Raw genomic sequence first — 20,352 nt, forward strand, 5'->3', positions numbered from 1 at the left:
TTTTTTTTTGTTGTTGTTGTTGTAGTTGTCATTGTTTAGCAGGTCCAGGCTGGGTTTGATCCTGCCAGCCCCTATATATATATACATATATATATATAGCTGGTGCCCTAGCAGCTGAGCTATAGGTGCCGAGCCTTCACAAATATTTCTTGAGAGCACAAACCCTGTGTTAGGAGCCTCCTGCAGGAAGTGGCATGAAGATTGTTAACCTGAAAGATGAGCAGGAATTAGTAAATGTATCTCAGTGAGAACTTATATTTAGTTGTGGTTATGGCAGGCATGAAGCATTGTGAGGCTGAATGTGCTGGCTTAAATGATGGCTTCCCCTTGAGTAAATCGGTACAAAGAGTGCTAATTTGTACAGGCAAATTTGTGTTATGCCATTTTATAATAAGTCAGGTATTGTGCAGTGCCTGTGGCTCAAAGGAGTAGGGTGCTGGCCCATATGCCGGAGGTGGTGGGTTCAAACCCAGCCCTGGCCAAAAACTGCCAAAAGAAAAAAAAAGGTCAGGTATTAATAAGCTGCTGGTTTACAGGCTAAAGTGAGAGACACAGGTTCACCAACTAAATATGTAGAACTACTTCAGGCCCCCCAAATGGGACTAGATTGTGATGTGAAATGTGGTTGTGTGGTGATTAGATGATTGGTTTAATGGTAGGGCAGAGAGACTTTGGTCTAGTGAGACTATAGTAATTTCTCTCTGAGTTAAATGACTGAAGGAGTGAAAGGCAGGTGCAAAAGTTAAAGGAACAGGACGTGGAAGGGTGTCTGCTAGGTAGGAGCAGGATAGAGGGAATGAGCAGGACCATGTCAGGGCCATTTGAGGAGTACTGAGCCCTTTGTAGGAAAAACGGGGCCGAATTTTAGAAGGCATTGAAAAACTTGTATAAGTAATTTGAACTTGCTACGGTGGAGGCCATAGTGACTATAGCGTGAGGGGGAACATGTTTAGAAGAAACATTTATGGGAAAATTTGACATTGGTGAGTAAAATGAGCTGGCAAGGAAAGTTACGTAGGATGTGAATGTCAGCAAGGAGGAGTCGGTGGGCATAATCTAGGAGCGAGATGATGTGTGCTTGAACTAGAGTAATAGGAGTCAAGAGGCGAAGCCAGCCAATAAGTTAAAAAAATGAAACAAATAATCTAATGTCTTTAAAGCCGTTGATGATTAAATTAACAAGTACTCAGTAAATGGTAACTATTGTGTGTTTTTCTGTCAATATGCTATGTCATGTGTGTGTCTCATTAGTTGGAAAAGTAACGTTCCCGGTACAGATGTCGTCTGAAATGGTTTTTCATCACAGCTCTGATGTAATAGTCCTTGGTTCTTTGGGCCTCATCTCCTATTTATTTGCCTAAACTTTCTAAATTCAGGTAGTAGCTTTAGCCCCAGATGAAGTGGTACCTACAGATCTGGAAAATGAGAAGATATTCTTTGTGAAACTATCCTGGAATAAAGAGAAATTCAGGCCACTCTCCCCGAAACTATTTGCGGAGTTGGGAAAACTACCGGAAGGGAGCTCCAAGTGCCAGAAGCGTGTGAGAACCAAGCCTCATTGCCTAGAAAGTCCTTCTTGCACCCCAGCAGAACGTGTGGTCACCAGGATTGAATCAAAGCACTCCGCCGCCAAGTCTCGGCAAACTCCCACCCATCCTGTCACCCCAAGGGCACGGAAGAGGCTGGAGCTGGGCAGTAAGTGTGGAATGGGTCACAGTTCACATTATTGGGGTTAAAAACCAGTGACCAAAATATTAATTCACATGACAGCGTTGAGTTATAGTGCAGCAGTGGGCCCAGTCCTGATTAGACATAAGTTGAAATACACATAACTTAAACTTTATCATTTTCAGTTTGACATTAAGTACATTCACATCATTATGCAGCCATCACTATCATCTTCCAAATCTTATAATTATTCCCTATTCCCCTCTTTCCCCAGCCTCTGGAAACTACCATTCTAGAAGAATTTGACTACTCTAGGTAATTCATATAAGTGGAATCATTCCGTATTTGTCCTTTGGTGACTGGGTTATTCCATTTACCATGTCCTCAAAGTTCATCCATATTGTAGCGTCTATCAGAATTTCCTTCTTTTTTAAGGCTGCATATTCCATCCTATGCGTCTGTCACATTTTGTGTGTCTGTTTTTCTGTTCACGGATGCTTTTGGTTATTGCAAATAATGCTGCTATGAACGGAGGTGCAACAAACATCTCTTGGAGATTCTGCTTCTATTTCTTTTGAATACACGCTCATAAATTGAATTGCATGATAATTCTATTTTAATTTTTAGGGACTTGCTAGACTGACTGCTTTGCATACTAGCTGCATCATTTTGCCTTCCCAGCAGCAGTGCACAAGAACTCTTAATTTCTCCATATCCTTGCCAATGCTTGTTATATGAGAGTCATCCATGTTGTCACATACACTGGTAATGTGTTCCTTTTTTATTGCTGAGTAGTATTCCCTTGTGTGAATTTACCATTCTGTAGGTTCCCAGTTTAAGGATATGCTTGTTTCCAGTTTGGGGTGATTATGAATAGAGCCTCTGTAACAATTCACACACAGCACTAGGTAACTCTTCTAGCCTTAATAGCAGCTGTTCCCCACATACCACGTGCTGAGGCTAAAGTGAGCTCTGCCTCTCCTTTATCTCCTCACATGTCCCCTCTCCTCCTTCAACTCTGTTCAGATTTTACCTTTCTTTCAAGGTCTGTCTCAATATATCTTCATTAGCGCTTAGGTGCTTTAGGGCAATGATTTTACTTTGTATTAAAAATACTCTTGTGGGGGGCTGGGCATGGAGGCTCACACCTGTAATCTCAGCACTCCGGGAGGCCAAAACAGGTTGATTGCTTGAGCTCACAAGTTGGAGACCAGCCTGAGCAAGAGTGAGACCCTTCCTCTAAAAATAGCTGGGCATTGTGGCCGCCACTTATTATCCCAGCTACTTGGGAGGCTGAGACAAGAGAATCACTTGGGCCCAAGAGTATGAGGTTGCTGTGAGCTGTGACGCCACGGTACTTTACCAGGGCCAAAAAGTGAGACTCTGTCTCAGAAACAAAACAAAACAAACAAAAAACACACTCATGTTTGTCATCTCTCCTGTTAAACAAGAGTGTCTGTATGTGGGAACCAGGATTAAATTTCATTCTCCTTTTTTTTTTTTGGTTTTTTTGGAGGTAGTCTCAAGCTATCGCCCTAGGTAGAATGCTGTGAGAGTCATTATAGCTCACAGCAACCTCTAGCTCCTGGGCTCAAGTGAACCTCTTGCCTCAGTTTTTCTATTTTTAGTAGAGAAGGGATCTCACTGTTGATCAGGCTGGTCTCAAGCAATCCACCTGCCTCCATTCTACTTTGGTCTCCTTTAAGTGCCTGGCACACGCCTTGCCATTTTAACAGCTCAGTTGATATCTATGAGTGAAAGGCTGGGGTCCTTGGTACCTGTGATACTAGTGAGGGAAGAGCAAATCCACACAGTTTTGTGTATTCATAGAACCCAGAAATTGCCTCCAGGAATCCCTCTTCTCTCTATTAGCTGATATAATCTGGGTTAAGAAAGATCTAGGTCATGTTACTTGATAACATCATTATTATAAATTTCTTCAAATACTTTTGAGTTAGGGTGGAGGGTATGTAGTATCACCCTGGGTTGTTGAGGACCACTACTCTGGTAGATTATTTCAAGGAAAACTAATTGCCAAATATCCGCAAAAACTGACATACAAGATGACTTATGGTTCTAACTACGAAAGTCACTGATCAAATTTAGGAGAGAGATGAAAAATGATTAGAGCCACCTAGCCTGGAAAAAGAAAACATGGGATAGTTTAAACTATGGATGCTTCGTTTCTTGGTATAATTCAGTGCATGAATTTGGCTATAGTGGGGTTAGGGGGTTATTGCTAAGTAAAAAATGGATCCATTGTCTTTGTGATTTCTCTTGGGCTTAGGTTTCCCTAGGACACCTAACACGAGGATGTCGCAGCAGACTTCATGTGCCTCCTCAGGTTCTCTGGGAGTGAGTAAACGGAAAATGGCCCTCTCTGAGATCACTTCACCTTCTAAGAGGTCCCAGCCTGATAAACTTCAAACCTTATCTCCAGTTCGGAAAGCCCCAGAGAAAAGTGGAAAGATTCGACTCTTTGGTACTAAAGATGACAAGAAGGCCTTACCCGAACATCACATGATCCTGAGAACCCGAATCTCAGCTTTGGAAACCACAGAAGTTAGTGGGGACACAACACTTAACCCTGTCAGCGGGGGATGGAGATCCTCAGAGGTGCCTTCCATCATCCTGAAGCCAGTAATCAAAAAGAGGTGACCAGAGACATTACCCACGGAGCACATCGGAATCCTTCACAGAATGTTAAATGTCAAAACAATTAGAACAGTAGGTGGAAAACCTATGTTGTAGAATCCCTGAAGAGCTTTTCCAAAATACAGATTTCTAGGCTTCTTCCCAAACATAGTGAGTCATGCTCCAAGCATTGGGCGCAGGAGTCTGTATTTTGAAATTCTCTTAGGATGATTCTGACATACCCAAGTGTCATTTGGGGAATCACTGCTCTAGAAGATAATTTACCAAGCACATGTTGCTTTGCAGTTCAGGATTTCATTAGTTGCCATGGCTCTTTGCCACATTTTAACAATTGTTTTTTAAGTCAGTTTTTTTTTTTTTAAACTGGAAACTATTCTCAAATACATACAGTACAAGATAATGCACCTAGAATAAACTTTGCAATTTGGCACTAGATGATGTTTGTAGATAATGGGCTATACATGTAAAATGTGACAAGCCAGAAATTACACATTTTAGTGTTTGCTGTCTACAAACTTCAGCACCTGGCTGGTTATCAATTGCTCAGTAAGTGCTTTGTGTTGACTATATAGCTGCGTTTCTACTCGGCCTTGAGCCTGGGTGTATAGCACGTTTGTAAATACGTCAGAAACAAAAAGAAAAGAACCTTTGCCTGGGATTAGTATATCCTGGTGTCTAAGCTGGAGAGATGGTGAGTCTGATTTAAATAATAAGTTTTAGGCAAACTTTGTTTTCTCAGTTTGAGTCAAACTTCGATTGTAAAATTTTTAGCAAAGTGTGATTGGCTCTTTCTAAAGTAGCTATAAAAAGAATCAGAGCAATTCAAGCCACCTAACTACCTTCGAGTATCTGCCGTGGTTTCCTGGTGTTCGAAACTCCTTCCTGTAACCTCACTGTGATATCTTGCAGGGGTACAAAACAACAAGAATCTCAGAATGAAGCTACCTCTACTCCCCGTCGTACTTGCAGAAAGAGTTCTCTCTTGACTTTGAATCGGATTAGACAGCAGCTTCGGTAAGTCTGCTCCGTGTCAGGCAGAAAAACATCATTGCCATGTGTCAAATCTATAATCTTATCCCTTGAAGCTTCTTATATTGTTATTTGCCAATCTTTAGAACTTTACCTTTTACTTAGCCTTTTACTTTACTTTATATCTGGAATTATTTTAAGTTTCACATAAATGTCTTAGTTTGAAAGGGACCTGGGCTTAGGTGGCTCCTGCATCCCCTGATCATTGTGCCTAACAAGACCAGTTGGGGGGGTGGGGCAAGAATTTTGAATTCCTCATTCATAAATAGTAATAACATGTAAGTTATGGCAGGGTTAAATGAGATAATATAAATACCACCAGGGCAGGGTGTCTCTATCAAGCACCTGCATTGCCTGGTCACAAGAGCGACACCAATTTAGAGTTGAACGCTCAATATCAGAACATATGTCCCCACCATTCAGGTTTCTAGGTAATGATAAAAGTGACAAAGAAGAGGAAGAGTTCCTGCCAGCAGCAGAGATTTCAGACTCGAGCAATGAGGAAGAAGAGGCTTCCACGCCACCCCATCCAAGGAGGACACCCAGAAGTACATCTAAGAACCTCCACTCTTCCCTGAAGTCATCCTTACAGACCCCCTCCAAGACGCCGAAGAAAACCGTAAGGTTCTTTCTTAGGTTTATGTTCCAGCGAGGCATCCCTCGCAGCCTAAAAGTTGAGAATGAGGTCGCTCCATTAGCAACAGCAGAATTCTGAGCATAGGTCTGTTAGAGTTAAACCTTTTCCTCTTGGAATATTCATGAGGAAGGGACCTAAATGAATGGCAGGACAGACTGAATCCAGTAGAGAGTAGGTTTTGAGTTCAAGTTCCTTTTAAGGTTCAGAATCAAATGGCCAAGGGCCCGACTTCCTGAGAGAAGTAAACTGAGTCCTCTTTCCATTTCTTACAAAGAGCACTGGCCGAGTACTTTGTTTATGCTAAGAATTCTGTGGGTGCTCAGTCCAGGACTGCCAAGCCATAGTGTGTTTTTTTTTTTTTTTGCAGTTTTTGGCTGGGGCCGGGTTTGAACCCGCCATCTCTGGTATATGAGGCCGGCCCCCTACTCCTTAATCCCCAGGTGCCGCCCCTTAGTGTTGGCTTTATAGTCCCGCCTGATACACCAAAGAAACTGAGATTTCTACTTGGGTATTTGGTAAAATTGTGTAACAGCAAGATGGGAGTAAGAGGTGAATGGACATCTTTTCTGCTTCCTGTGTAATTTTAGCAGAACATTAAAAGGTATTAAGAAAAAAGGGTCTTCTCATGTTCAAATATATTAGAAATTTTAGAATTAAACAGTTAAATGGAAGTAGCATCTTGTTCTTCAGAATATAGTTTAGAAATGCTTAATTAGAAGATATTTCGTAAAGCTGATGTCCATTTCTCTATATGAAGATGTGACTGGGCTTGGGTTGAAGTCAAAGGAAAACCTCTAGGGAAGGGAATCCAATGAATAGATGCCTTTCAGACCAGAAGCCATCTTACCTGGAGGTCCTGAAATATGCAAGAAGTCACTCTTGTCCTGGTTTGATTGCATTTCCTGGTCCTTACCCAGAAGAAGGGATATAGGGTTAGGGTACTATCAGCTGAATAAAATGGGTCCTAGGTCCCTCAGTTTCTTGGTCTCTTTTCAGCAAGCCTTTGTTATTCCCTTCTCATTTTCTCCTAAACTGTATAAAACCTTTTAAACAGATAGGGTCTAAGTGCTTTCTGCCTGAGGTAGAGGTAGAGAGATGATCACCCTCTGGCAGGCAGGACGCAGAGGGGAGGGGGAGGGAAGGGCCCCACGGAAGGGGTGCGAGGTTTCTCCAAGTACTCTGTCACGGACTGTGGTGCTCCTGGACTAAAGCTTGGCCGTACTTCCAAATAAACCTCCGGAAAGGTCTGATGAATCGAGCCCCAGTTTATGCCTTCTCTTGTACTCTGTATTGGGTTTCGTAATAATTTGTCTTTTAAGATATTTTACTTTTAAATAATATTCAATCCATACTTTTATTCTTTCTTCAGATTGCCATTATGATACTGTGGGTACATTAGAAAAAAGAAATCATCTTTGGACTATGAACAAAGTCTATGTGTAACATGTGGCAGGAGAGGGGGACTCGTGGGACTTTACATGGGAGGGAACGAAGAGGACTTTACCATCCCCCTTCCTTTTATGAGATCAGCATGAATCACATTTGCTGGTGTGTCCTGGTGTTTTGCTTTGTTTTTCCTTTTGTAATAAGTTCTCTGTTTTTGAGTATAGCCCAAGCCTAGAACACCACGTCATGCTACTCCTCAGATTCGCAGCCGAAAGCTGGCTGCCCGGCAGCCCAGCAGCGCGCTGGAGGAGGCCCGGCTGAGGTAATGCTGCTCTTGGGCCCCTTTCAGATAGGGCTCGCGTGAGACGGGAGTAGTTAGCAGTCACTAATACACCCAATAAGGTACAGAGTAAAAGGAATACATGCGTTTAGAAAAGAGAAAAAAGAGAAACCTCTTGTGTAGGCGAGGTGGCTCACACCTGCAATCCTAGCCCTCTGAGAGGCCAAGCTGATTAGATCACTTCAGTCAGGAGTTCAAGACCAACCTGAGCAAGAGTGAGACCCCTGTCTCTACAAAAAATAGAAAAACTAGCTGGGCATCATGGCGGGGACCTGTAGTTTTAGCTACTTGGGAGGGTGGCACAAGAGGATCACTTGAGCCCAAGAGTTTGAGGTTGCTGTGAGCTATGATGATGCCATGGCACTCCACCCAGTGAGACTGTCTCAAAAAAAAAAAAAAAAAAAAAAGAGAGAGAAAGGAAACCTCTCAAGTGGTATCTGGGTGAGCCAATGTGGATAGGCAGCCCTGGATGGAAAGACCCGCTAGTCTGCAGCCGTCATTTTCTCTGGGATGGCAGGTAGTTAATTGGGACAGTGCCTCTTGGTTATGGTGCCCTTTTGAACCATTTGGAAATTTTTCAAAATGAATGTGTCTAGATCCTGCCAGAAATCAAGTGGAGTCAGTCTCCTGTGGGATGAGGTCCACTCACATGATTTGGGTGGAGAAAGAGATTATGAGGCCAACTAGAGAGATTGGAGAAGGAAGGTTTTCCTTTGCATTTGAGTTTTTGTGTAGAAACAGTAGACAAGTCTTTTCCATTAATTATTGAGTAGATGAAAGTCCCCTACTCAATAAACTCAGATTTATTGAAAGTCTCCCCTTTCCCCCGTTTACCACCAACTGTAGGCTGCATGTTTCTGCCGTACCTGAGTCTCTACCCTGTCGAGAACAGGAATTCCAAGACATCTACAACTTTGTGGAGAGCAAACTCCTTGACCATACAGGAGGGTGAGTGATGCTGAGACAGGCAGGGTGGCTGGGGAAGAAGGTCTCTGCCGGCAGCCGCCTCAGGTGTTACATACGGTTCAATCGGACGGGATCTCCCAGTATCAGCAACGTAGACAAAGTCATTGTGGACCAAGCCGAAAGCTTCTGAAGCAGCTTTTGTTGTCAAAGTAATTCTATAGGAATAGAAATTCTGCCTTTCAGGAAAAAAATGAAACCGGCCTTGATGGGTAGGTGGTTTGTACACAGCGTTGCTAGTGGAATGAATGATTCTATAAACAGGTCCTCCTTTTACCAGCTCCTGAGGCTGGTCCCACCCCCGATTTCAGGCGTCTTGGTCCTTCCATCAGTTTATGTTCCCACATAACTGACGACAGGGTGGGGTGGCTGGCACAGCCCAAGCCCACAGGTTTCCCTTTCTTGCTCTAGGTGCATGTATATCTCTGGTGTCCCTGGGACAGGGAAGACTGCCACTGTGCATGAGGTGATCCGTTGCTTGCAGCAGGCAGCCCAAACACGTAATGTTCCTTCATTTCGGTTCATTGAGGTCAATGGCATGAAGCTCACAGAGCCCCACCAAGTCTACGTGCAGATCTTGGAGGTTAGTGAACCCATTCAGGCTATTTGGAAAAATACAGTTTCTTGATGCCACATGAAAAGGGAAAAGCTTACTTAATTTTGTGTGTATCTCACATGTCTATGATATACCAGGTTTAGTCCTTCGTATAGAGGTGGCAAGGGCAAGAAAATGCCATTCTTACCCTAAAGGACCCTAAAGCCCAGGGGCTGGATAGGGGGTGGCTGGCTGGAAGCGGGTACCTGCCAACAAGGGAAAAACCATGGGCTCATGGCTGGCAGTGTGACCACAAAGGAGACGGGGCCGGCAGCAGGCCAGAGTCTGAACCCTGCTCTTTCATTCCTTGGCTATTGTCCCGGAGCAGGTAGAATTATCTAATGGTGATTTTGAGGGCAGGGATAGTCGAGACCCAGCTTTTGACTCAGTTGCATTTCAAATGCACTTTCTTTACCTCCTTTTGGTGCTTTGTATCTTTGCAGGTTAAGACTAGAGTAGAAGTAGAATGTAGGATACGGAATTCCCTGGACTAAATAGCTTCTTCCATGTATAGGTTTAACTATTAAGCCCAGGGGAGTAAAATCCTTACTGTTGACCACAACTGTTTTTCCCTTGATGCAGAAGCTAACAGGCCAGAAGGCAACGGCTAACCACGCGGCAGAAATCCTGGCAAAGCGATTCCGCACTCAAGGGTCCCCTCAGGAGACTACAGTGCTGCTTGTGGACGAGGTGAGTCGCCCATGGAGGGCTGGAAGAGAAGTGGGGCGGTGTGTGATGAAGTTCAGAAAGAGTCTTGAGCGGGAGAGTCCCGGCTTCCTTCTGTTTTCATCCGTGCCATCCCTGGTTGATTGCCTTGCCTTGGTGCTGTGACCTGGATGTAGGTCTTCATTCTGGAGCCCCAGCTCATGCTCTGACTCCGCATCTCTTATTTTCCCTGGAAGCTTGACCTCCTGTGGACTCACAAACAAGATGTAATGTACAATCTCTTCGATTGGCCCACTCACAAGGAGGCCCGGCTGGTGATTCTGACCATTGCCAACACAATGGACCTGCCAGAGCGAATCATGATGAACCGGGTGTCAAGCCGACTGGTAGGTTCAAGGGCAGTTCTCAAGCTCTTCTAATAGATCTATAAACTGAGCCAATGAGTCTGCAAAAATGAAGACGTAGAGAACAAAATAAATGGGGAGGTTAAGAAATGTGATTTCTGGCTTGGCACCTGTAGCTCAGTGGCTAGGGCATCGGCCATATACCAGAGCTGGTGGGTCGAACCCAGCCCAGGCCTGCCAAACAACGACAACTACGACAAAAAGTAGCCGAGTGTTGTGGCGGGTGCCTGTAGTCCCAGCTACTTGGGAGGCTGAGGTAAGAGAATCGCCTAAGCCCAAGAGTTTGAGGTTGCTGTGAGCTGCGATGCCATGGCACTCTACTGACAGCGACATAATAAGCCTCTGTCTTTAAAAAAAAAGAAAGAAAGAAATGTGATTTCTGAAATGCTTATAATTTCTATGTTGGAATGAAATATGCCTGACTTCCTGCAAACATTGTATCTTTTTGGTGTTCTCTGCCAGTGCACTTTTAAACTGGTTGTGCCAAGCCCTGGAGGTTTATTTATTTACTTTTTGGAGACAGAGTCTTCATTTGTCACTCTTGGTAGAGTCTCCTGTCTTCATAGCTCACAGTAACTCTTGGGCTCAAGTGATTCTCGCCTCAGCCTCTTCAGTAACTGGACCTACAGGAGCTTGGCACAATGCCCATCTATTTTTTAGACATGAGGTCTCACTCTTGCTCTGGCTGGTTTCAGACTTCTGAGCTTAGGCAATCCACCTGCCTTGGACTCCCAGTGCTAGGATTACAGATGTGAGTCACCGTGTCTGGCCTTTAATTATTTTTAAAATGTTTAACAAATGCACATGGCTTACACCTGTAATCTCAGCATTTGGGAGGCTGAGGTGAGAGGATCTCTTGAGCCCACAAGTTTGGGTGAGCTATGATCTTATTGCTATACTCCAGCTTGGGTGACAGTGAGACCACTGTCAATGGTCGATCACAAATTTAAAACATCATAATAAAAATGTTTTAAGCTCGTACAACCTGCCTCAGGTACTTAGAGTAGAGCAGTGAACAGGGGGCCAGTTTACTGTCCGTCAGACCGTTGGAGGGCCAGATTGCGGGCCCTGGGATGAGTCGGCTGCTAAGCAAGACAGGCAGTGGCGGCAAAAACACCTGGCAGGCTGGATAAATGTCCTAGATGGGCTGCATGTGGCCGCGGGCCAAAGTTTGAGGACGCCTGGCATAGACACTAATATCCTCCTGCCCACTTTAATGAGACCACCCTGCTTCTATCGATTTCTAAATGACTCTGATAGAATGAAAGTTTTGTAAATGAAATAAAACATAGTTTGGGAACCACTGCCTTAGAGGATACCACTGGTCGTTGTCAGTGATGACAATAGCTGAAAACAGTGGTAGTCTTGCGATGAAATGTGTAAATCATTTTATGGGACTGGGGAAGCAGGTCTGAGGGCTCAAAGGGTGAGTTTCCACCTAGATAACTGCTGGGCACTCAGTGGTCTTGCTCCTCTGTCATTCTCGCTCCCCAGGGTCTTACCAGGATGTCCTTCCAGCCCTATACTCACAGCCAGCTGCAGCAGATCCTGGTGTCCCGGCTCAAACATTTAAAGGCCTTTGAGGATGATGCCATCCAGTTGGTAGCCAGGAAGGTAAGTCATCTTCAGGGAACTCCTAGCACCACCCACAAACCAGTCAGCAAGTCTTTGCTAAGTACTTGCTAGGTTTGAGGCCATTGTGGGTGCTCACCTCCTTACCTCCAGTGATACTAGGTTATTAAGTAAGAAATGTCTGTTTTGGTGGGCATTAAGATTGTTTCCACATTTTGGCGATTATAAATTCAGCTGTGATAGTCTAGTGCAGATGTCCTCATGATAAAATGAATTTTTTCCTTCTGGGTAGATGCCTGGTAATGGGATTGCAGGATCAAATGGGAGGTTGAATTTTAGTTCTTTGAGGATTCTCCATACTTATTTCCAAAGAGATTGTATTAGTTTACAGTCCCACAAACAGTGTAAAGTTCCCTTCTCTCCACAAGCACGCCAGCATCTGCAGCTTTGAGACTTTGTGACGTGGGCTATTGTCACTGTCTATGAGTGTTATCTCAGCATGGTTTTGAGTTGCATTTTTTGATGATCAGTAATGATGAACATTTTTTTAAATGTTTGTTAGCCATTTGTCTGTCTTCATCAGGGTCTTGTTTTATTTTATTAACAGCACATCCTTACTGTTTCAAATGCATATTTTGGCCCGTGATTATCCTTAAAAATTTTTTAGAGCAATTTTTGTGAAACCATGGATAAGTCAAAACTTCATGTTGTTTTTGAATACAAGTTCCATTGTGGAACCAATGCAACGCAGACAGCTTGAAATATCAAGGAGTGTTTGGGAAGGATGTAGCTAATGAACAAATGGTACATTGATGGTTTGAAAAGTTCCATTCTGGTGATTTTAGTCTGGAAAATGAGCCACATGGGCAACCTGAGACCAACATTGAAAACTGTAGTGGAAATGAATCCATCTCAACCTGCATGAGAATTAACAAGGTTTGATGTTTCTAGTCAAACCATATTTCTAGTCAAAACAATATTGGACCATTTAAACAAATCAGCAAGGTAAAGAAATTGGATAAATGGGTTCCCTGTGAATTAAGTTACCATCGGAAGGGAAATTGCCTCAAAGCTTGCCTTTCTTTACTGTCCAAACATAGAGGCAAACCATTTCTATACTGTATTGTTATGTGTGATGAAAAATAGATTCTTGGTTCGGTGCCTGTGGCTCAAGTGGCTAAGGCGCCAGCCACATACACCTAAGGTGGTGGGTTCAAATCCAGCCCGGGCCCGCCAGACAACAATGACGGCTGCAACCAAAAGAAAAAATATCTAGGCATTGTGGCAGGCGCCTGTGGTCCCAGCTACTTGAGAGGCTGAGGCAGGAGACTCGCTTGAGCCCAGGAGTTGGAGGTTGCTATGAGCTGTGATGCCACGGCACTACCCAGGGGACAGCTTGAGGCTCTGTCTCAAAAAAAAAAAAAAAGGATTCTTTTTGACAATTGCAAGCATTTGGCACAATGGTTGGATAAAGATGAAGTGCTGAAACAGTCCAAAACTGAAAATTCATAGAAAAAGCTAATAGTGTCTGTTTGATTGTCCAGCACTGGTATCATCCACTACAGCCTCATGAAGCATGATCAGTTGATTACAGTGGATGTCCACTGCATCCAATCGGATGAAATGATGAGGATGCTTGTGATGAAGCATCTGAGACTGGTCAGTAGAGACAGGCAGGTCCTCTTCCAAGATAATAAACTCTCTTCCACACGTCGCACAAACAACACTGTGCAGACTACAGGAGCTGGACTTGAAAATTCTCTGTCATCCGCTGTATTCGCCAGACCTTGCACCACGTCACTACACTTCTTCTGGGCTTTGGCCCCTTTCTTGCAAGGAAAAATATTCAATTCTCAACAAGCTGTGGGAAATACTTTTGCAATTTCATTACCACTCACTCTCCAGGCTTCTTTGCTGCTGGCATATGCAAGCTACCATTAAGACAGCAAAAGTGTGTTAATAGCTTAGGCACGTGCTTTGAATAATTGTACTACGACTTGTTTGAGATATAATAAATCAAGCCTTCAGTCTGAACTCAGACATTTCATATATACTGACCTAATGTCTATAAGTACAGAGAGTCTTTGTTTATCCTAGTTTAAGAATGAATCACTGATCTTCTGCCTTAGTAGGAGAGGGATAATCTCCAGGACAGAGAGTTTTATGGGAATAGTCCAAATAGCAAGGCCTACAATTTTCTCAGAGAACCCCCTGAAGGGAGGGCCTGTTGTTCACCCAACAGCGTGAAATGGGGGAAGGATTTAAGACAAGGATCAGCAAACTTTTTCTGTGGAGGGCCAGGTAGTACTTTGCCTTTACATCTCAAAAGCAGCGCTAGACAATATGTAAATGAATGAGCATAGGTGTGTTCTGAGAAAACTTTATTTATAAAAATGGTCTGTGGACCGTAGTTTGTTGATTCCTCATCTAGGACATCTTAGAGTTAGTTTCTTAACTTTGTCAACTTCCCTTAACTTTTGACCTTAATCTTCCTTATGTTAGCCCAAAATCCCCCTCTTACGTCCATTCCAGCGTCACTAACTCCTGAACAGTCTGAAATTTTTAGTGTCCTTGGACTCCTCACCACTGGCTGCTGAGGTTAGGGTCTGGCTTTTTCCAGTCTGCTGCGTCAACCACTGTTCTTCTCCCTCTTCTCCTTTGCAGAATTACGTTGTTTACTCCTTTCCTGTTGCTTCTCTTCTTTTTAGGGTCTTGGTTTTTTGTTTTTTTCCTTTGTTTTTAAGACAAAAGTCTCAAGCTGTCTCCTTGGGTAGAGTGCTGTGGCGTCATAGCTCATAGTTGGGCTTAAGCCTCAGATTTTCTGTTTTTTAGTAGAGACGGGGTCTCACTTTTGCTCAGGTTGGTCTCAAACTTGTGAGCGCCAGCAATCCACTGGCCTCGGCCTCCCAGAGTGCTAGGATTACAGGCGGGAACCACCATGCCCGGCCAAAAACTGGCAATTTTTCTTGCCATCCTTTCTGTGGGATGGGTTTCATTCACCCTGGTAGCATAGAGGAAGTCATCTGTTAGACTCCATGTTGGGTGGGCTCTGACTTGTTCTTTTTGTCTCAGAAAGGATGCTTAGGTTCCCCAAGGTTCATGGATACCCTCAGGGTAAGACAGTTTTGGCTATTTTCTTGCTTCCTTAGGGTTCCCCTTTCACTTTGGGCTAGGGACCCTGCAGCAGCCCCACTCACCACTAGTGGGTGCTGCTTCACCAGGATGTGGGGCAGGTATAGGAGGGAAGAGAAGGGATGAGGCAGGTGTATGGAGCATCTTTACCCGGTCAACGTGGGTGGGTAGAGCAAGGGATGAATATACGCTGATGACTGTTTTGGGTTACTTAAAAGTGATTTTTTGTTTTAAATATTGTAAATTTGAATTCAAGAAACGGAAATAATACACAAAACATTTTAAATCGCCTGTAATCCCACTTCCCAGAGGTGACTACTTTTAATGTCTTGGTGTGTTGTGTACCATGCATTTCAGAAGGATGTGATCATTTTGGGGATGTTGTCAGACAATATGATGGTAGTCAGGCGAATGCTAGAGATTATTGGTAAGTATTGGGAACTCAGATATTGAGATCCTTGCAGGTTGCAGTGTCTAAGAATTCCTTTTTTGAGACTTAAAATGTAAGTGGTGGCCGGGTGTGGTGGCCACACCTGTTATCCTAGTACTCTGGTAGGCCAAATCAGGTAGATTGCCCGAGCTCAGGAGCTTGATACCAGCCTGAGCCAGAGTAAGACTCCATCTCTATTGAAAATAGAAAAACTAACTGGGTGTTGTGGCAGGCTCCTCTAGTCCTAGCTACTTGGGTGGCTGAGTTAAGAGGATCACTTAAACCCAGGAGTTTGAGGTTGCTGTGAGCTATGATACCACAGCACTCTACCCAGGGTGACAGAGTGAAACTCTGTCTCAAAATTAAATAAGATAAAATGAAATGCAAGTGGCCTTCTAAGTCAGCTTGGAACAGTGTAGAAGATTCCCTGAGAAGGGGCCTGGAAGCCCTTCAGCCTGTGAGCACTTGGAAAGGCAGGAGAAGCACCAGCAGAGCCATCAGCCTTGAGGGTTGGTCTGATTCATCTAATAAAACAGTGGTTCAGATTTGGGGATTAGAGTCCCATGAGCAATGATATAATCATCCCCATGCTTCCTTGAGGCAGATCTCTGCCAGGGGTTAGTACTTACATTTAGACTTAAGTCCACCACCACCCTTTTTAGTTAAACACAGGATCTATCGGAACTTTTGGGCTAAGATGGCCTCAGGAATAAAATATTCCCTCTTGTAGGTAGCAGCCCTCTCTGGAGACGCACGACGCTGCCTGGACATCTGCAGGCGTGCCACGGAGATCTGTGAGCTCTCCCACCAGAAGCCTGATGCCCCCCGCCTGGTCACAATAGCCCACCTAATGGAAGCTCTGGATGAGATGTTTTCATCATCATACATCACTGCTATCAAGTAAGCTGCTCTCTAGCTGAAGAAGGCCACGGAAACGTGTTTCTCTTCCTAAGCGATTACTCATTCAATCTGCATTTATTTACTAATGATACAGTTCTTTTTTAGGGGGTATAGTCTAGTTAAGGAGACAGAAACAAACCTGGGGTGACAGGAGCACACTTGCCATTTATCCAGCCTTGCTGCATACAGGCATTTAGGGAGCAAATGTGCTATGGGAACAAGAAGGGAGCAGGTAGTTCTCGCTCACTGTATGCTCAGTTCATGACATGGGCTGTGGGTGTTTCTTAGACACCAGTGTATTTCTAGATGTGGTTGCCATGTTCCCTCTTACTTCCAAAGTAGCGTTTTCTGTATTAGTTTGAGACATTGGCGTGAATTGGAAATCTTGCCGTGTAACATAGAAGAAAGTATTTCCCAGTTTTTTCTCTCTCCTCTAAAGACACAGAAAAGTTTTGTTTGGCTTTCCTTTGGGCCGGTGGCCCATCCAGTTACAAGAACTCACATCTCCTCATTTCCTTTAAGAAACTGCTCCATGCTGGAACAGAGCTTCCTGAGAGCCATCCTTGCAGAGTTCCGTCAGTCAGGACTGGAGGAAGCAACATTTCATCAGGTGATCTTTTTTCAAATCCTAGGTTTTGATCTGTGGCTTTTTTTTTTTTGGAGACACAGCCTGAAGCTGTCACCCTGGGTAGAATGCTGTACGGTCACAGGTCACAGCAACCTCCAACTCCTGGGCTTAAGCAATTCTCTTGCCTCAGCCTCCCAAGTAGCTGGGACTATAGGCACCCACCACAACACCCGGCTATTTTTTGGTTGTAGTTGTTATCATTTGGCAGGCCCAGGCTGGATTTGAACCTGCCAGCTCTGGTGTATGTGGCTGGCGCCCTAGCTACTTGAGCTATAGGCGCTGAGCCTGATCTGTGGCTTTTAATATATATGAAAATTTCAATCAGTGTATAAGTTTGTCTCTGTCTTGTGCCACCCTGACTCTGTGAAAGGATATCAGACCAGCACCTATTTTTATGTGATATTTTATTGAGTTGGATAAGAACAGAACTTTGGCAGTTGGTTTCTGCATGTTAGTTTGAGGGCCTACTATGTGCCAGACACCGTTCATGGATTAAGATGAACAAGATAATTACTGCTCTAATACAGCTTACATTGTAATGGGGCAAGGCCATGTTCAAAGATCGATCACAGCCCAGTCTTAGCACTGTTTAATTTTAAGTAAATCAAATAAGAGGAATCAGTAGGGCTTGTGCCGTTGTAGTTTGCTTGAGTCTCACGTTCCCAGGCTGAAGAAGAATTGTTAAAGGTGTTCATGAGTGTGTACCTGAGTGTATATTGTTTGTATTTGTGTACATTTTAGATATCTTTAACTAACACAGGTCAGAAGAACATCTTCTTTTCAGCGTCTTCTTTATGGGCTGGTTATACATTCTTTCATAAACATTTAATTGTTCTCCATTTTGCCCATTCCAGTTCTAGAGCCCAGGACAGCTCTTCTGCAGAGAGCAGCTTTCACTGTAGTTTGTGAACAGTTCCCGAACATCTGTAGTGTACCGTTCACTGACAGCTGCCGCGATTCCTGAGCTGAATTAGTTAACATCCCTCGTCCTGACACACTCCCAGTCTTGGTGGGGTTGGTGGGGGGTCGGAGGGGTAGACTTGTGAAGATGTAGAATGGAGAGCTAGCAGAACGGCTGCAGACTTGCCTGACTCAGCTTCAGGGAGGAATTTGTTTCCAGCTGTACACCTGCCTCCCTTTATTTCTTTATAAAAGGCCTTTACACTTTTCCAAGATCATTGCCTTGGCATCTTTTCACTCTAACTGATCAGGAAGTGTTGTTTAGGAAAATTTGACTTTAATTTTGACATCGCAATTATGAAACTCCCAGCCCCTGGAGACCAGGACTGTTTGTATAACAGTGACTTTATTGGGGCAGCCATTGATGTGCTCTGGGATATTTGGTATCCTGAGTACCATGTGTCTCATTTTCTTAAAAGAAGAGATAAAAGATGCTCTGGGATATTTGGTATCCTGAGTACCATGTGTCTCATTTTCTTAAAAGAAGAGATAAATGATTGGATACAGCCTCAAGACTGCCTTTCCTCTTAACGTGGACTTTGTTTCCTTGTGTCTAGATATACAGTCAGCATGTGACACTTTGCAGAATGGAGGGGCTGCCGTATCCTACCATGTCAGAGAGCATGGCTGTGTGTTCTCAGCTGGGCTCCTGCCGCCTCCTGCTGGTGGAGCCCAGCAGGAACGACCTGCTTCTTCGCATACGGCTGAACGTCAACCAGGATGATGTGCTGTACGCGCTGAAAGAATAGTGAAGAGGCTTCAGGAGGAAGCACTGTGTCAGCTGCTGGGGATTTTGTTTTTATTTTGTTTTTGTTTTTGAGATAGAGTCTCACTATGTCGCCCTTGGTAGAGTGCTGTGGTGTCACAGTTCACAGCAACCTCAAACTCTTGGGCTTAAGCGAGTCTCTTGCCTCAGCCTCCTAAGTAGCTGGGACTATAGGCACCCATCACAGTGCCTGGCTATTTTTGTTGTTGTCATTGTTGTTTGGCAGCCCCGGGCTGGGTTCAAACCCTCCAGCTCCAATGTATGTGGCTGGTGCCCTAGCCGCTGAGCTACAGGGGCCAAGCTAGCTGCTGTTTTTTAAAGAGCTTGATTTCCCTTTTTCTATGCACATGGAATTGTTGTAGCAAAGTTTATTGAATGTAAGTGACTATCATGCGTTTCGAAATTGTCCATTAAATAATTTGCTTTTTCCAGAGCATTTGGAAAGTTATTGCAAACGTCAGATTATAAAACCAGACTTCTTTACAATAGGCCCATAGGCCCTCCCTCAAACTTTTATTTCTGTTACTAGCCCTGTAATTTATTTAATGATAACATATCATATATATAATTTTATGTATATATGATACTTGTATGCATGTAAAATAGTTCTGGGAGAAAATGTAAGAAATTAGTTCTATTGGTTGCCTCTGAAAATGTAAGAAATTGGTTCTATTGGAGCCACCTAGGGTCAGGGTTTAGATCCTCTAACAGACTTCACACTATATATCATTACGTGTCTTTTAAGTTTTGAACAACATGAAAGATTTTAACATATAAAAAAAGAACGGCTGGAAATAATATTAATAAGTAATCTCTAGCAATAATAGCTAGAAAATGTTAATTTTTTTAAAGGTACCATTTATTACAGAAATCTTAAATACAACACATTTATAAGGCACAGAAAATATACGGTACCTCGTCAATGTGTAGCTTAAATCTATCGATAAGAAAATTGTCAGATAAATACAAATCGAAGGAGAAACATTCTGCAAACCAACTGTTCTACTCATTGAAAAAATATTAATATCACAGAAGGAAAAAACCCCACAAAACACGAAGGAACTATTCTAGACTGAAGAATTCAGAGACATAACCTCAATCCACCCTGTAAACTTTGATTGGCCCCTGGAATTAGGAAATATGAACAATTATTATAAACTGTATTTGTATTAGATAATAGTGTTTATTATGTGTTAATTTTGTGAGGGTGGGAAATTTGTTATTATGTAGGGAAATGCAGTTCTTAGGAGATTCATGGTGAAATATTTATAAGTGAAGTGTTAATATCTACAACTAATTCTCAAATAGTTCAAAAATGGGTGTATATATGTGTATATATATATATTCATGTATAGATAACTGCATAAAAGAATCAGTATCAGAGTATATTAAGGATTTCCATAATAACATAAAAAACACAAATGACCAACTTAATGGAAACAGCAAAAGAGGCATGTGAGCCCAAAAACCTTTCTGTGATGATATGGAACTGAACCCCAAATGCCCCAGTGATGGGAGTGGGGGAGTGGAATACTTTGCAAATACTTTGGTGATACTTGGTCTGGAAAATGCAAGAAATTCTATGAGCCAGAAATACCTTTTTTTTTTTTTTTTTTTTTTT

General features: G+C 43.3%; 1 protein-coding gene across 1 annotated transcript in view; it reads left to right on the forward strand.

The window, feature by feature from the left end:
* ORC1 (origin recognition complex subunit 1) overlaps positions 1-18,714 on the forward strand; it is a 23,062-nt gene extending 4,348 nt beyond the window's left edge. Inside the window, exons 3-16 of the mRNA XM_012811459.1 lie at positions 1,252-1,271; positions 1,377-1,699; positions 3,966-4,322; positions 5,233-5,337; positions 5,776-5,971; positions 7,600-7,697; positions 8,562-8,663; positions 9,090-9,261; positions 9,856-9,963; positions 10,176-10,325; positions 11,838-11,957; positions 16,208-16,377; positions 16,900-16,987; positions 18,523-18,714. Of these exons, the coding sequence (XP_012666913.1) occupies positions 1,252-1,271; positions 1,377-1,699; positions 3,966-4,322; positions 5,233-5,337; positions 5,776-5,971; positions 7,600-7,697; positions 8,562-8,663; positions 9,090-9,261; positions 9,856-9,963; positions 10,176-10,325; positions 11,838-11,957; positions 16,208-16,377; positions 16,900-16,987; positions 18,523-18,714 (2,201 nt within the window). The remainder of the gene's footprint in view (positions 1-1,251; positions 1,272-1,376; positions 1,700-3,965; positions 4,323-5,232; positions 5,338-5,775; positions 5,972-7,599; positions 7,698-8,561; positions 8,664-9,089; positions 9,262-9,855; positions 9,964-10,175; positions 10,326-11,837; positions 11,958-16,207; positions 16,378-16,899; positions 16,988-18,522) is intronic.
* The last annotated feature ends 1,638 nt before the right edge of the window (positions 18,715-20,352 follow it).

The sequence above is a fragment of the Otolemur garnettii genome, unplaced genomic scaffold (genome assembly GCF_000181295.1).
Source record: "Otolemur garnettii isolate 467f Iridium unplaced genomic scaffold, OtoGar3 scaffold00159, whole genome shotgun sequence".
NCBI lineage: Eukaryota > Metazoa > Chordata > Mammalia > Primates > Galagidae > Otolemur > Otolemur garnettii.